Here is a 16,430-nt window from a genome sequence, read left to right as displayed (position 1 = left end):
GATTGAATTCCAATTTGAAGTGGGTGAAAATAGGTGGGGATTTGGCGAATTTTTGCTTGTGAATAAAACATTTGGCATAAAGAGTAATGAAATTAAAAATAAACTCAAGTTCGTCATGGGAAAATAATAAAATGTACTGTAATCGTGCCTGTTGCTGAGGTATGGCAAGACGAGGTATGGCAAGACACCATGACTGGTGTCTTGCACGCGCGCCCTCGTTGCCATACCTTAGCTTTTTCTGAACTGACACCGCTGGTGTGTGTGTGTGTTGACCCGGATGGAAGCAGCTTGCTCACAGCAGCAGCAGAGGCAGCCATTGGGGAAGTGAAGTGAAGTGTTCCAGCAGAGCAGATCAGACCAGAGACCTACAGGGGCTTCTTCTCTCTCTCTCGGTACCGTCCTACCGTCGCGGAGGAGGAGGAGACACATCGCTTCTCTTATATTTGGACCTATAGGTGGGAAGGAGGAGAGAAAAAAAGAGAGACGAAGAACTGAACTGAGAAAAAAAAAACCCGACCGTGTGAACCGAAGGAGGACAAGCATTTTTAATACACGGTCTTCTCTCCGAGAGAGTTTAACCATTTCTAAACGTAAAAAAAAAAGCCCCTGTGAAGAAGAAGAAGAAGTGCGCCGTGGAAAACTCCCACTCTGCTCTCGGACTAAGAGAAAACTACATATTAAAACAAAAACAACCGTGGGAAGTTGTTGGAGTCTGGACTCTCTGTGGAAAATAACACACAGACAAGCAGCTGAGCTAACTGTTAGCCTTCCATAGCACCGGAGCTACTACTACTAGCCTTTTAGCCACGAAGCTAATAGACGCTATAAGCCAGCGGCGGAGAAAACTGAAGCAGCCAGTGTGTGTGTGTGTGTTGTGTGAGTGTGTGTTGTGTGTGAGTGTGAGTGTGAGTGTGTGTGTGTATGTGGAGGGGGTGAACTTTGGGCTTTTCCCCTATAAAAACAACACACAAGGAGCTGCTTTTTTGAGGCCCAGCCGAGGCTCTGTGAGGAAATCCAGGGACTTGCTTGATGAATTATGTCTGCCACGAGCATTGACCCTCAGGTAGGAAGAAGCAAGGACGGACTGGGGCTCTGCTCTGGAGAAGGATAGCTAAAGCTAAGCTAATCTGGGCTAACGATTTATAACCCGGGCGCTGTGTATTTCTTGGGGAGGTTTGTTTTAAAGCTAGCCTAGCGCCCAGTGTGTTTCTCAAATTTCAACGTCTCCCCTTTAACTCTGACAGTGTACAAATGGAACCAAATGAACACGCCAGGGTTCATTTGGTTCCATTTGTACACTGTCAGAGTTACAGTCTTGTAATGGGTCGATTTAGACCCCCATAAAGGAACCCACCGAGTCCCTGGAATCCACTTTTGAGAACCACTGGCCTAGCCTTCCCCACCGACCCGACGTTAGCCGGGTTTGAGTTTTAGGTTAGCAGAGGTAAGAAGATATCGGGGGTTTTGACTGATCGTTTGATGATCATTGCGGTCTGAAGAATCATCGTGCACAGGGTTTAGCAGTCCTCTGAGGACGGGCTCGTGTCGAGATCACACTTGGATATCTGCTATCTATTCTGGACTGACCACTTCTCATCTAGAGAGGCTGAAAGGCTCCGGCTAACGCCTGGGAACACACCAGTAAAATGCATAGGGAAGCGATCCATGGCCCTATGTTTGTAGCCTCTGTGCTGCAGGGCTGCTGGCTACTGTACTTTTTGTCAGAAAGCCTTGTTTTATTAGATGAGACAATAGCCAAGTCCCGAGCAATATAGCCGTTATTCTAATAGGCCAACGTCACTTGATTGTAACCTGCGTTTCAAGAGAGTCTATATTATGCGATGTAAATGGTGATTTTAGCTTTATTGTGTATGCCACCACTTCTCCAAGACCTCTATTAGGTACACTGTGAGAACAAGTACATGTTGTAATAATCTATATCCAGGAAGTAGTCGTTGTGTTAGGCTTGTGTTGTGTGAAACTTGCAGACCTGTAGATTGGAATCTTTAAACTGGAAATGACCATGACGTATGTTTTTTTCCCCTCCTCTTGCATGGTCTAACGTGGATGCAGAGATCAAAGGGACAAGCATCTAAAGGTGAGTTTGCTCCATGACATAAAAAGAAAAACTAGCTTAATGGTTTCAATTAAAACAGAATTCATGCTTTTGTTTGGGCCTGGCTTTTGCCCCCATTCCAGATCATTTTTTGATCACCATTGCTAGCTCAAAGTCAGTAACATTTCTTTTCTCCCATGGATAATTCAGAAGGCATACACATACATTCACTACTTTCAGGCCACAGCACAACACATCCTGGCTAGTGAAGAGATGTGCCGATAAAAGTTTTTTTCCTTCCCTATAACTTGCATATTGGTCAATACTGAGTACCGATCAAATACCAGTGTGTACTTTAAAAAATAATCTAGGACAAAGTGGTTCTCAAAGTGGGTTTCAGGGACTCTTTGGGATCCTTCAGAGGGTTCGGAAGGGACCCTTTAACAGGTCTGTAACTCCAGAGAATGTACAAATGGACCCTTATGGGTCCGTTTGGTTCCATTTGTACACTCTGAGTTATGGGGGTCCTTGACATTAAAAGGTTTGAGAACCACTAATCTTGGAATAAGTTTAGTGCAGCTACATGTTAGTAAAATAATAATGTAAATAGTACAGTAAGAGCATTAAAAGGCAGTGCAACATCACCTGAAGCATTCACAATACAATATAATTGACTACTGTAATTGACATATCGTCATGTGATCAATTACATGGTATCTGACGATGGGGAAATCTCGCCTTTTCTACGTTTCATTACTTCGAATACAGGAGGGTACCAGCGTCTGTAGGTTAGCTAATCACCCACGTCGAGTTACTGAGGTTTGGGTTAGGCTCCCCTCGACGATCACAGCATTTTAGGCTGTATCGGCAGCTTTTACAAACGGGTATTGGTACCGGAACAACACTTAAACCTGGCAGAAGCTGCTGCGTAATGTGATGCTTCTCTTTATGTCCACAATGATGGTTGATCGACATAAGGGATGTGAACTTTACACTGGTCCCCAGCTGGTGACTGTTCTGCCCACAGCTGCTTAGCACTTTATCTGTAACCTTTAATGGTAACCACTAACCAGGCAATGTTTGGAGGATACCAAAAAAAATCTATTTGGATGATATATAAAACAGCCTAACAGCTTATGACATCTTCAACGTTTTCAGGCCAAGGACCCCTTAGCTGAGAGAAAGAGATGAAGCAGGGACCCCCAGATTCCATATAGTTTCATCGTTTGACAGCATAATCATCAGTGTATTTTGGAATGATGTCACTTTGTGTTTTCAGATATTTAACCACTTGAACCGTCAATACTTAAAAAAAACTTGACCTTTCACTCTGTACTTAGTCTGCTCTTTTTCCTCTCTACACCAAAGCTCTTTGCCAAAAATAGCCAATCTACAAGCTTGCAGCGCGAGGCGTTGTGAGCTTGTATATCTGTTATTTTTGAATTAGGGGTTCAAGTGGTTAATTAAAAAAGGAGGGAAAAATAGGGTTAGGGTTCTATTCATCCCTCTACTTTTCCACCACCCCAATATATCATTATCTTTGCTGAAAATATCTACAAGCTTGGCTGAGCCGATAGGTTGAATGTTTGCCTATTGTGGCATGCCCAGAAACTGTATGATAGGGTTCATGAGGTTAACTTCACCTGCTTCTGTAGTCTTATTGTTGTCTCTACTTAAAAACCAGAGTAGTACACACTAATCTTAAACCAAGCAATTTATCTTTTACATTGATTTTTTACAACTGTCCACACACTGCTGCTGCTGCTGTGAGAGAAACGTTATTTGATTTATGACTTGAACATGAGACGCACAGGGGTGTTTGAAATGTGTCGCTCAGCCCACCCCTCTTACGCACACATCCTCCAGTTGAGTGAACTGCACGGAGCATGCAAGCTTTGCCAAGCGGTCCCCTGGCTGACGCTTGATCGGTGTCGATGATAACGCTGTTATCAGCGGCCTCTTAATCGCCGGCGTGACGTTTTGTTGAGCTGTAGTTAGGTTTGCTTACGACGGCCCGCCAGAGCACACGGCATGTCGCTGAGTGACCGACAGGCAGGTCTCGAGTCAGCTTGACCTCGCAGGCGAGGCCAGCATGGCTCTGGTCTGATTCACTTCCAGGTTAAGGCCATTCTCAAGAGCCTGGCTGCTGTCTGTCATGGTCCACTCAGTTATTTGTGGACGATGACAAACTCGGTATGCAAAAGGCACCCGGGACTGATAGCCTCTCACAGAGAGCTAATGACCTCTCAAGAGATGTCATCATTATCTCTTATACATCGTAATAATTGAAAAAATAATCAATATGCAGGTGGATTTTTGTTTTGTTACATTTTTATTAAAGCTTTTCAGTTTCGCATGATATGTGCAGTGATATACATAAACACGTACATTTGTAAATATAGCTGGCTTGACCAGAAAGAAACATACAGTACAATCACGATACGATGCAGATAATACCAGTGGTTTCCATTTTTGAAAATGACTCATCTTGAGTTGAGTGATGCATGGATTTAAGTTCCCTGTTGCCAAACTAACTGATGTTAGTCATTTGGATTCCTTAGTGTCACAAGCCGATTTACAAGCCCAATGCTTGTAGATTGATTTTTTTTTGATATGGAGAGCTTCACAACCAACTATAAAATTAAGCATAACCCTAATAGTCATAGCTATTAAAATTATTTTGAAATAAAGGTATTTGAATTAGTACATGTTCAGATGCATATACCATAAACCTGAATGGTCTGATATTTCATTAAAGAAAAGATTAAGGGCTCAATCTTCTAACTCTTGTTGGTTGTATGTAGAACAGCATATAGCTTTGGAACGATAATACCAATTACCAAAACATGATAATTTTACATATTGTGCTCAGGTATGTCACTAACTGATAGTTTTGCAATCGGTTAGCCGACATCATTATTAATTTAACTAAAGGTCTGCTAAATGCCTAAATTGTTGTTAAATGAATAAGTAATATACATGTATTAGGCTTTAGCTATTTGCAAGAGTGAAATACAATACAATACATGACCTGCATATCGAATCCAAAATTGCATGACGTAGAATGAACATTTCAGAATGCCAGACATTAGGTTCCTTTTAATTTAGATTGCGTTGTAGATCTGCTTAGCTCAAATGTGGTGGGCAAAACCTACACAGTTTGACCCGTCCCAGTCTACTAGCCCCCCACTTAATCCATATTTTATACTTTGGCTGGTCAAAAATAGCAACATCTTAAATAATTTAGAACAGGGGTCTTCAACAGGGGACCCCCTAGGGGGTCCTCAGAGTTACTATTTGGGGTCCTCCAAATCATTGTGTGGTAGAAACCTTTTCTTATTTTTTTATAGTAACCACTTGAACCCTAGTGTCCTTATTCGGAGAACTTTAGCCAAAAATAGCAGATCTACAAGCTCACAGCGCCTCGCGCTGCGAGGCGTTGTGAGCTTGTAGATCAGCTATTTTTGGCAAAGACCTATAAAGGGGGAAAAGGGATGACTGATTACAGAGTGAAAGGTCAAGTTTATTAAGTACAATATCTGAAAACACAAATTGACATGAATCCAAAATACCAAAATGCACTGATGATTGTGCTGTCAAACAATGAAACTATATGGAATCTATGAAAAGATTGTGGGGGTCCCTGCTTCATCTCTCTCTGAACTAAGGGGTCCTTGGCCTGAACGTTGAAGACCCCTGATTTAGAATATCTAAATACAAATCTTCCTTTCTGGGAGTACCTGGCTCACATCTTCAGATGAGGAGCTCCACGGCCAAATGCATATCAATTTGGGGGTCCTTGACCATGAACAAGTCTGATAACCACTGTGTTGGTCTACATAACCTTTGAGCGGTGCTCCTGGAAGGAACTAAGCTCCAACGTCTGGCTTTGTCCGGCCCCCCCAAAAATCTCCAGTCCCCCAAAATGTGTGGGCTCTGAGGCGTGGTCTACACCTGGCCTAGATATGGCCCACATTGGTCTTTTTTCTTTCACCCAGAAAAGTTATAACCATGGCCATCTGTGATTTTGTTACATACATCCATTTTTCTAAAAAAATAATTACGCTGTTGTGAACAGCAGATCCTATTTCCTGATGATTTGTTCAACATAATCAGCGAAACATTGTGAGCTTGTAGATCGTCTATTTTCGATCGGGTATTAGTTACTACTTTAAGATAAAAGAGCATTTGAAGTGATCAAACTAACAGAAGAACTATGAACCCTAAATGGTCCCAGAAAGGTTAAAGCCTCAGTCTGCAATTTCTTCAACTGGTTGGCTTGTAGAACAGCAAGAAGATAGATTTAGAACCATACCTAAACATAATTCTACATATTATGTTACGTGTTTAGGAAACCACCCCTATTCATGCTTATAGAGATTATTATTATTATATTTAGCTTTATACCACACAGATAGCATATGGATGGCTACGGTAGCCAGTCTGGGGAAATGGACAATGCAGATTACATAGGATGTTGTTGATGTTACTTTCTAGTGGATTGATTCATTTCCAGGAGTGGGGAAGTAGATCCCCACTTTGTTTACTTGCCCATTCTCCTCAGAAGTAACACACGCGTTTATGTCCGAGAATTGTATTCTTTGTGTCTCCAATCTCATCCAATTGCGTAACAGCTAGGGCTGTCACGATATGACATTTTACATGACGATTAATTGTCACTCAAATAATTGGCGATTAACGATTTAATTGTGTTTTTGTCGTTGATGATTACATTTCTGTTTGGCTTTTAGTCTTTGAAGTTGTACATGGCAGATATGATACATAACCTAAATATACAAAGAAATGACTGACTACTTAAAAAATAACTTTGATAGTGGAAATAGCCGATCTACACGCTCAAAACGCGTCGCATCGACGCGTTGTGAGCTTGTAGATCTGCTATTTCCACTATTTTTGACTTTATTTTTAATATATGAACATTTTTCAACATGGAAACGATTATGACGATTATGAAAAATAATCACGATTATGTCAAAAAATCACGATTAGACGATTATGTAATAATTGTGACAGCCCTATGCGTAACAGCTCGCTTGGCCGTCTGCTCATATTTGAAGTGATTAGCATGTTGCTTGTGCTGCTCACGTGTTTGAACAGCGTTTTGCAAAGTTTTACATGCAACTTCTTATCTTTGTGAAACGGTGCCAAACCAGCAGCAACACTTTAGCTCTTGCTCTTGTATCTCTCTCTATACTACTACCCGGTGCAAAAGTTTATATAATATATACTTTTAAAATTTTAGCCAATATTCATATTTGGATCTCGTTTAATAAACTGGCAAACCGATTAACCATTGACATCCCTAGTTGTTCTTATCGTTTCTGAAAGAAAACGGTAGTAGTATTCAGGGTGAATGGGGGGGGAATTCCTGTAATGATGATGTTTACACTCGGTGTTCAAAGCACACAGAAAAAGTGTTCTCCTAACTTTGATCTCAGATCTATAGTGTCCAGTAACATTTAGTGCTGCTACTCTGTCTTTGTAAAGAATTCTTAATTTAAACATTTGCTGTTGCAATACGGCAACACAACAACAGCACCAGCTAAATATTGTGCTACTCCATTTAGGCTACCAAAATCAATAGAGCCTTTGCATATAAAAATGCAGTTGGTCTGTTAATGTTGTGGTCTTTGCATACATGATGCACACACTGTAGCCCATTCATTTATATTATTTTGGTTGCCTTGCTCAGGTTCATATTATTTTAAACGTTTGATCTGATCAAATCAATTGTGCATTCTTTAATAGTGCAATCGTCCTCATAGCTTCAGTAATTGCATATATCTTTACAGAGACACTCATCTATATGTTAATATATTGATTTTATTGTTTCCTTTCAGTGCAAAATGGTTCGCTGCATCAGAAAGAGACTGTCCACGACAATGACTTTGAGCCATACCTCACTGGTCAATCAACTCAGGTAAACGCAGATCAATTCACAATTAAATTACGGTATTCTTTATTTGAAGAATGGCAACTCGGTGACCGTAAAGCAACAGTTTGCCTGAGTTGCCTTTTGTTAAAAGCCAATGATTTAGGTCAATTTAGAGAGAGTAGGCTTAGCTCAAACTGTAAACGACTCACCCACGGCTCCCTGTGTTTTCAGAACAACAGCTACCAGTCCATGACCGACCCGTACCTGTCCAGCTACTACGCCCCCTCCATTGGATTCCCCTATCCCCTCAGCGAGGCCCCCTGGTCCACCGGCGGAGACCCCCCGATTCCATACCTCACCCCCTACGGACCCTTGAGCAATGGAGACCACCACTTCATGCCGGACACGGTGTTCGGCCAGCCGGGGGGCCTGGGCAGCAGCATCTACCCCCACAGGTTTAACTTTTTCCCCGAGAACCCGGCCTTCTCCGCCTGGGGCACCAGCGGCTCGCAGGGCCAGCAGACTCAGAGCTCAGCCTACGGGGGCAGCTACAGCTACCCTCCCAGCTCTCTGGGTGGCACCCTGGTGCCCGACGGGCAGACGGGCTTCCACAGCGACACCCTCAACAAGGCGCCCGGCATGAACAGCCTGGAGCAGGGCATGGTCGGCCTGAAGATCGGCGGCGACGTCGGGGGCCAGGGCTCGGGCGTCAAGGCCGTGGGCTCGGTGATCGGCGGCCCCGCCGTGGGGCCCGCGGGCAACGGCGCCGCGCCCATCGGCATGCCACCGCCCAAGCCCACCTCCTGGGCGGCCATCGCCAGCAAGCCAGCCAAGCCCCAGCAGCTCAAGGCCAAGGTGAAGCCGGGCATGCCGGGCGCGCCGGGCGGCGCCCTCCCTCCGCCGCCCATCAAACACAACATGAACATTGGCACCTGGGACAAGAGCGGCTCCCTGGGCAGTAGCAGCCCCGGGCTGATGCAGCAGCAGCAGCAGCAGCAGCAGCAGGCCCTGGGCCTGCCCCACGGCATGCCCCCCCACCAGCCCCAGATGCAGCAGGGCCCTCCCCAGTCCCTGGTGCAGCAACAGATGCAGCCCATGGCCATGCAGCCCCAGCAGCACCACCACCACCAGCACCACCAGCCTCCCCCGCAGCCCTACCAGAACCACGGCCAGCCCCCGCCCCCGCAGACCCGCTGGGTGGCGCCGCGCAACCGCAACAACAACATGGGCTACGGCGGGCAGCCGGGCGGGCCGGGCATGGAGAGCGGCGGCGTGATGGGCATGGTGGGAGGCGGCGGCGGCGGGCCCCCGGGCTCGGCGTGCCTGGGCCCTGGCGGGGAGTCCCACCCCGTGCTGGACAAGCTGCGCGCCGCCCACAGCTACAACCCCAAGGAGTTCGAGTGGAACCTGAAGAACGGCCGCGTGTTCATCATCAAGAGCTACTCGGAGGACGACATCCACCGCTCCATCAAGTACTCCATCTGGTGCAGCACGGAGCACGGCAACAAGCGGCTGGACTCGGCCTTCCGCTCGCTCAACGCCAAGGGCCCCGTCTACCTGCTGTTCAGCGTCAACGGCAGCGGCCACTTCTGCGGCGTGGCGGAGATGCGCTCGCCCGTGGACTACGGCACCAGCGCCGGCGTGTGGGCGCAGGACAAGTGGAAGGGCAAGTTCGACGTGGACTGGTTGTTCGTCAAGGATGTGCCTAATAGCCAGCTGCGCCACATCCGCCTGGAGAACAACGACAACAAGCCGGTGACCAACTCCCGCGACACCCAGGAGGTTCCCCTGGAGAAGGCCAAGCAGGTGCTGAAGATCATCGCCACCTACAAACACACCACCTCCATCTTCGACGACTTCTCCCACTACGAGAAGAGGCAGGAGGAGGAGGACGAAGTACGCAAGGTGGGTGTGGGTCTACCGCTAGACCTGCAGCTGTCATCGACCTTTTATTACTATTTCTATCTATGCATCATTTTGACTCATTTAGACCAGTGGTTCTCAACCTGTGGGTCGGGATCCCCAGTGGGGTCCCCAAAAGATTTTGGGGGGGTCCCCAGATGGTTGGCTTAATGTGAAACATTGTTTTCTCACTCAACAGTAAACAAACCAACAAACAGTTTAAGTGTATAGAGGGTATCTGCACATTTTCTAAAGTGACAATATAAGTCCCCGGTTAAAATATGATTATTTGGGAGTCGTGGCCTGAAAAGGTTGAGAACCACTGATTTAGACCCTGGAGCACCTACAGATCCATCTAAAAGAAAATAGAATATTGTGTAAAAGTACATTTTCTTGAAACTTTCATATACACATATACAGCAGCTCATGAATATCTAAAGTCCACATTTCAAAGTATTACAATATTACACGAGACCACCACTCAAAACCTTGATGATTTGGGGTGCTAATGGCATCTGCCATGCTTTTTTACACAATATAAACATTTTCTGAGATTGATCTGTATGTGTTGGTATACCTTTCAAGACCACTGCACACCTGTGTAGGGCTGTCACAATTATGACATTTTACATGACGATGACTTGTCACTCAAGTAATTGCGATTAACGATTTAATTGTGTATTTGTCGTTGACAATTACATTTCTGTTTGGCTTTTAGGCTTTGAAGTTGCACATGGCAATCATGACACAACTTAAATACACAAAAAAAAATTACTGACATATTTGACAATTTTATACTTAAAAAAGAACATTGATAGTGGAAATAGCCGATCTACAAGCTCACAATGCGTCGCAAAGCGACACGTTGTGAGCTTGTAGATCTGCTATTTCCACTACTTTTTGAAAGTGTTTGTAACTATATTAACATTTCTCAACATGGAAACGATTATGACGATTATGCAAAATAATTGCGATTACCTCAAATAATTGCGATTAGACGATTGTGTAATAATTGTGACAGCCCTACACCTGTGTAGTTTTAGTTGTTGCTGTGTAGCAAGCAACATAATTTCTTTTTTCAAATAAGAACAATGTATTCAAGTTTGAATTTGTTAAGAAAAGGTGTTTTTAGAATCTGCCTCAGGGCAATGTGAAAAATGTTGAATAGATTTTTTATAAACCACTGAATTGATTAGTCTGATTAACTAACCACTTAAAAGAGAAATTCAGCCATTTCCAACCTTATCTTCGTATAATTAGTCCTCGTTAATACTCATTATAAGATGACACCATTTGTCTACTCACTCTGTCTCTCATTGGAGGGCTGTGCACTAGGGATGGCCAACGGTTAACCGTTACCGCTTAACCGCTAAGAAATTGGTTACCGGTAAACACTAACGGTTAATGGTGACGATAAAAATAAAGAAAATCAACCCGCTCATCACACCAAAAGCCAAAGCCCCGGACACCAATGTCTGTAAAATCACCCATGCAACTATAGGCAATGCGGTCACATTTCTGAAGGCTCTGCCCGACACCAATGTCCGTGTAACATCCATCCATGCATGCATGCTGTCTGCGAGACGCTGACAGAGACGAGCGTGTTCATCAGGAAACAACTGCGATTGGATTTTCCAAAACAGACCCCCGTCACCCGTCGAAATGAATCCTGTTTTTAAAGAGAAAAAGCAAAAAACACATTTCTTATAGAAAGCATTTGTATTCTCCCTCCTCCTCTTTGTATTGTTGTTTTTAATGTGTAAATAGGGAACTTTATTATGCGAAAGAAGTGTTGTATTTTCCCTTTTTTAAATGGGTAAAATAGCTTCTTTTTTTTAACACATTCCCTTAACGGTTATCGGTTACTTAACCGATAAGGCTTAACGGTGACCGGTTAAGCAGATTTCTCCATTTGGCCATCCCTACTGTGCACAGTTCAGAAAGCTGCCTACCACAGACATCATCGATGGGAAATCCAAGCTAATAGAAACTACAGCCTTTCCGTTCGTGGGAAGTTGGCACGCTGAAATAAGAACCATTGTTCTTGCATTAATGAAAAATAAGTGACCAAACCTGCCTACCTACGGATGATGTCACTGGTAGCCAGGTTTCTGAACTATGTACAGCAGTGTTGTTTTTGACATTTAGTTTTAGTCATAGTTTTTTGAATAAAATGTCATTTAGTTTTAGTCATAATTTAGTCACCTGAAAAGTTTTAGTTTTAGTCTAATTTTAGTTGACTAAATATCATAAGATTTTAGGCAACTAAATCTACAGTTGATTTAGTCAACTGATAGCAGATCTACAAGCTCACAGCACGACACTTGTAGATCGGCTATTTTCAGCACGCAACACCTGAGAGCAACCAAACATAAAATGACTCTTCTCCACTAGTACCTCCCTAATGTTTTAGTCTAGTTTTTTATTTTGTTGATGAAATTGTCAATATATTTAGTCTTAGTTTTAGTCATCACAGCATAGTTTTTATTTAGTTTTTTCCTTTTCGTCAGTGAAAAAAACGCAGTCGACAAACATTCATAGTTTTAGTCGACGAAATCAACACTGATGTACAGCCCTCCTCCAAGACACAGACTGAATAGAAAGACATGGTGCCATCTTAGAATGAGCATGAGCGAGGACCAAATATGAAGTTTGTTTATAATGTGGCCCTTTTGGCCATATTTTATACCACGGTATATTAGCATTTCCTAAGAATTGCTGATCTACAAGCTTGCAATGAATTATGAGCTTGTAATTTTCTGTAGTTTTGAATTTGTATTTTATTCTAATTTAATTTTTTGTATATAATCGATCCATCAAAGCTGTTAGTTGGAGTAACTGTTGCACCCTTAACCCAATGCCTCATTTATTATTGACCAATTATTGATTTGAACCTCGGGGGTCCCCCGCCAGCTAAACGATTCTTTATTCTGTGCGCATACAAATGCACTCAGAGTTGTGGGGGTCCGTTGGGACTAATGCATAGCATTTGAAATGAAGAGTGGTCTCTTATTGTGGTCTCTCTTTCTGCCCTAAACCCGACCCCTGTCGACAGACCTTTGAGCCTGCTCCCATCCCGACCCGTTCTCGGTTGGACCAGGTAAAACTCTTCCTTTATTTCACTGTTATTGAGCATTCCATAACTAGGGTTGGGATCCTTTTTCTTTTTAGGATTTTAACGATTCTGGTTCCTTGATGATCCCCTATGAATGGTCCATTTCCTATATTTGAAAAAGAAAAAACTGTATAATTATGGCCTTCATTAAAACATTTTATAAACACCAATGCCACCATATATAGTATTGCATGCACATTGTTGTAGTGGTTCTCAAAGTGGGGTCCAGGGGCTTCTTTTGATTGATCGTATATTTTATTGGACAAAAATGTAGAACAGCAAAAGTACAGTTAAAAAAAGAAAAGAAACGAGTAGCCAAGCACAAGCGGTTGAAAAGCTGTTCCCTCAGTGTTGCTTCTGGTTCTTCCCAACTCTTACTTCACTGTTGTTCGAGCATACGGTGGAATCTCTCGAGGAGCAAGGCACTTTTAAGCAACGATGATGAAAGACCAGTCTGCATGTTCACTATTTATTCACATTCTAGGTCCAATCTAGCAAGCGTGAGAGTGAGCAGTTTCAGGCAGCTTGTATACCATATTTTCTCTCCCTAGAAGACACTGATATGTATTCTTACCTACCAAGGTGTTTCAATATGTTCTCCATCCATCATCAGAATTCATTTTCCCTAATATGTTTATTTAAACGGAGACCTTTAGTGACCAGTACACACAAGTGTGTCCAGTAACTGGTCATTGTGACCCCACCAGATATCATAATTTGTCATCCTGTTGCAGCCCTTTTCACGTAGTCTCGCATAGCAAGACAACTATTCCTCAATCTCCTGAATGCTACACTATATAGTCTGGAACGACAGCTCCTGAACGGCGAGTAATGGAAGCTGGCATTTCCGTTAATGAAAAGATATTTTAAAATGCTAGGCAGCAAGCTAAATATGCTTATATGTGCGCGATGTTAAAAACTAAACGGAAGTGGGGAGGAGGCTTCACTTCCGCTTTATCCGGATACTCATCATAAGACTTCCGTTGCCCCAGACTGTATTACTGGAGCAAAATCGCAGGAGTCAAGTCTGGCCACGCGAGACAACTCTTCATGTCGCAGTTTAAAGCAGACGGGGATGAAGTAATCTGGTCACCTGACCCATAAAACGTGTGTATTTACTCAAATACATACAGTGTACAACAGGGGTGCCCAAAGGGTAGATGGTGATCTACCAGTAGATCACCAAGGGTGTGCAGGTAGACCACATGACATGCCTCTAAAAATATATAATTAAAATATAAAAAGAATATGTCAATATGACATCAAGAAGGACCTGACAGCTCCCTTCATGGCTTCTAAAGTAGGCAAACCTCCAATGCAATACTTTGTTCAAGAGTCAGTAGCATTACAAAGAACCCCCAAAACCTACCACTTCCATACAGAATGGGATGAAGAAATTTCCCCCAGTATTTCCCATTTATTTCCCCCATACAGTAAGTGTGTTTGTCTAAAATGTAACGCCAGTGCTGCTATTCCAAAGCCCCCCTCAGGCCCTCAGCTAAACATTTTGGATGGGTAGATCATGTTGAGCTAGTCATTTTAAAAGTAGATCTCACATCAAAAAAGTGTGGGCACCCCTGGTGTACAACATGAATCTTGCATATCACGCATAGTATAGAAATTCATCAACAAGCATTCCATAACTGACTGGGAAAAGACCCTAAATGTTGACTGTTTGCTGCTGTGTTCACCACACTTTTGATCACTTCTCGCATTCGATAATCCTGGCCTTTTTGTACGGCCTTCCGTGTTGGCTGATGTTTGCGTTGTCTTAACATTGACCTTTTTTCTGTCTTCTCTCCCTCCCTCCACAGGAGCGCCAAAACAGGAATAAACAATAGAAGACATTTATCCTTGGCTTGATCAACAACAGTTACACTAGGACTTTTGATTTGAAAAAAGAGACAGAAGAAGAAGAAGAAATACGAATAATAACAACCAAGCCCTTTTTTTTTTAATTTTCCTATTTAATCCTGGTGAAAAATCTCTCTGCCATCGTCCAGACTCGTGTGCTTTCTGCCCTCTATGTACCACCACCCACTTCTTGTGCAGGGATAACACAAGCTCATTTAATGTATTTACATTTAGCCACCAACACCACACTGTTTAAGTTCTGATTCTGTTCTTTCCTTCTCGCCATCTCGTACTCAGACTGGGTTTGTCTCTCCTGCCCCCCCTCGCCCCACCCACCCACCCCCCCACATACCCACCCACCCACCCCCTTCTCTCCAAATGAATCAGGGTTTGACTGACTGCACCACGGAGGAAAAAACTAAAAAAGATCTGCCACTTTATATTTCCGTACAATCAGGAAACTTTAACGTGTCCTGCCCCCGTTTGACCACTGGGGGGCAACATTGCCATTGCTTCAGAAGATTTAACTGTGTGCCAACAGGGTTTGGAGGATCCCCCCCCAAAAAAAGGCAATGAACTTGGATCTGTGCGAATAATAATAAAACTTCAATGGGTTTATCTATTTTTCATTCAAGATCAACAAAAATCTCTATTTTTTGGCTTACTACTGACAATTTTCATTTCAGAGAAAAAAGAAACCTGTTCTTTCTGGAGCCTTAAATGTTTTTTTTTTGTTTTCCTAGTTCTATCGATGACTTCTTCAAACAAACAAGAAAAAAAAAGAACCGCTCTATATTATAACAGTGACAGTGCTGGAGAAATCAGGGATAAAGTGTGACGTCACACGGGACTATGGGAGACGTTTTTTCAAAGCGGAGGAATTGCACAGGCCCTCTGGTCCTCCTCGACCAGAGCTCTTTCAAAAACCATTTAAAAAAAAAAGAAGAAAGAAATCAACAAATTGTACTATTTGACATCCCTCACAAACCTCTCTTCTCTTCTGCTTCGGTTTCATTTGATCGATTTGTCGTAAATGTAAGTCTTTGAAGGTTTTTTTTTTTTGTACGTTTTCATCATGGAAAGATTCTGTTTGTTTTTTTGTTCACGATCCAGTCTGAGAGAAATCTATGTCGCATCCACCATTTTAAAATTGTTTTATAATCAAAGAGTTATGAAATGTTGTAACTGCTACCATTTTGAATGAATAGTTTTGTTTCTTTTTAGTTCCAGAAAAGGGGGAGGTTGGGGGGGGGGGGGGGGGGGGGGCGGAGGGGGGGGTCACATATTTTTGTCCATTCACCATCATTCTGTCTTAAGCCCGTTTTATGCTCCTGTGGTACGACAGTGTGTTGCTGCAAGCCAGGAAATAACCGTCCTGTAAGTTAGGAATGGGACGATATGAAAATGTCATATCACGATTATTGTGACCAAAGAAATCGCGATTTACGATATTATAACGTTAATCAAAATATCCCCAAAACATCCATTATCCTGGGGCGGAACATTTGTCATAAAATAACCCATCTACAAGCTTGTAGATAGGCTATTCTTTGGCAAAGAGATTTGGTATAGAGTGAAAAAAAAAAGGCTGTATCAAGTACGTATAT

At 43.1% G+C, this 16,430-nt stretch overlaps 1 protein-coding gene across 2 annotated transcripts; it reads left to right on the top strand.

The window, feature by feature from the left end:
* The first annotated feature begins 317 nt into the window (after window positions 1-317).
* LOC308291952 (YTH domain-containing family protein 1-like) lies at window positions 318-16,089 on the top strand. 2 transcript variants are annotated; one of them, XM_080734113.1, is made up of 6 exons: window positions 318-1,063; window positions 2,074-2,098; window positions 7,918-7,997; window positions 8,184-9,848; window positions 12,910-12,954; window positions 14,784-16,089. In XM_080734113.1, the coding sequence occupies exons 1-6, from the start codon at window positions 1,037-1,039 to the stop codon at window positions 14,808-14,810; spliced, it is 1,869 nt and encodes a 622-aa protein (XP_080590239.1). In that variant the 5' UTR covers window positions 318-1,036; the 3' UTR covers window positions 14,811-16,089. The 2 variants fall into 2 exon arrangements, with proteins under 2 accessions (XP_080590239.1, XP_080590238.1); XM_080734112.1 differs by having other exon boundaries at window positions 8,184-9,857.
* The last annotated feature ends 341 nt before the right edge of the window (window positions 16,090-16,430 follow it).

Source organism: Nannobrachium achirus (genome assembly GCF_963921795.1).
Source record: "Nannobrachium achirus genome assembly, chromosome: 9".
Taxonomy (NCBI): domain Eukaryota; kingdom Metazoa; phylum Chordata; class Actinopteri; order Myctophiformes; family Myctophidae; genus Nannobrachium; species Nannobrachium achirus.
Note: the sequence above shows the minus strand (reverse complement) of the source record. Positions and strands in the feature narration are given on the sequence as shown.

What these genes read in the sequence shown, in the direction of transcription:
- LOC308291952 (XM_080734112.1), top strand. Translation starts at nt 1,037, where the DNA reads ATGTCTGCCACGAGCATTGACCCTCAG. An exon ending in AAAGGGACAAGCATCTAAAG is followed by an intron (nt 2,099 to 7,917) that starts GTGAGTTTGCTC and finishes GTTTCCTTTCAG; the next exon opens with TGCAAAATGGTTCGCTGCAT. An exon ending in AGGAGGACGAAGTACGCAAG is followed by an intron (nt 9,858 to 12,909) that starts GTGGGTGTGGGT and finishes CCCTGTCGACAG; the next exon opens with ACCTTTGAGCCTGCTCCCAT.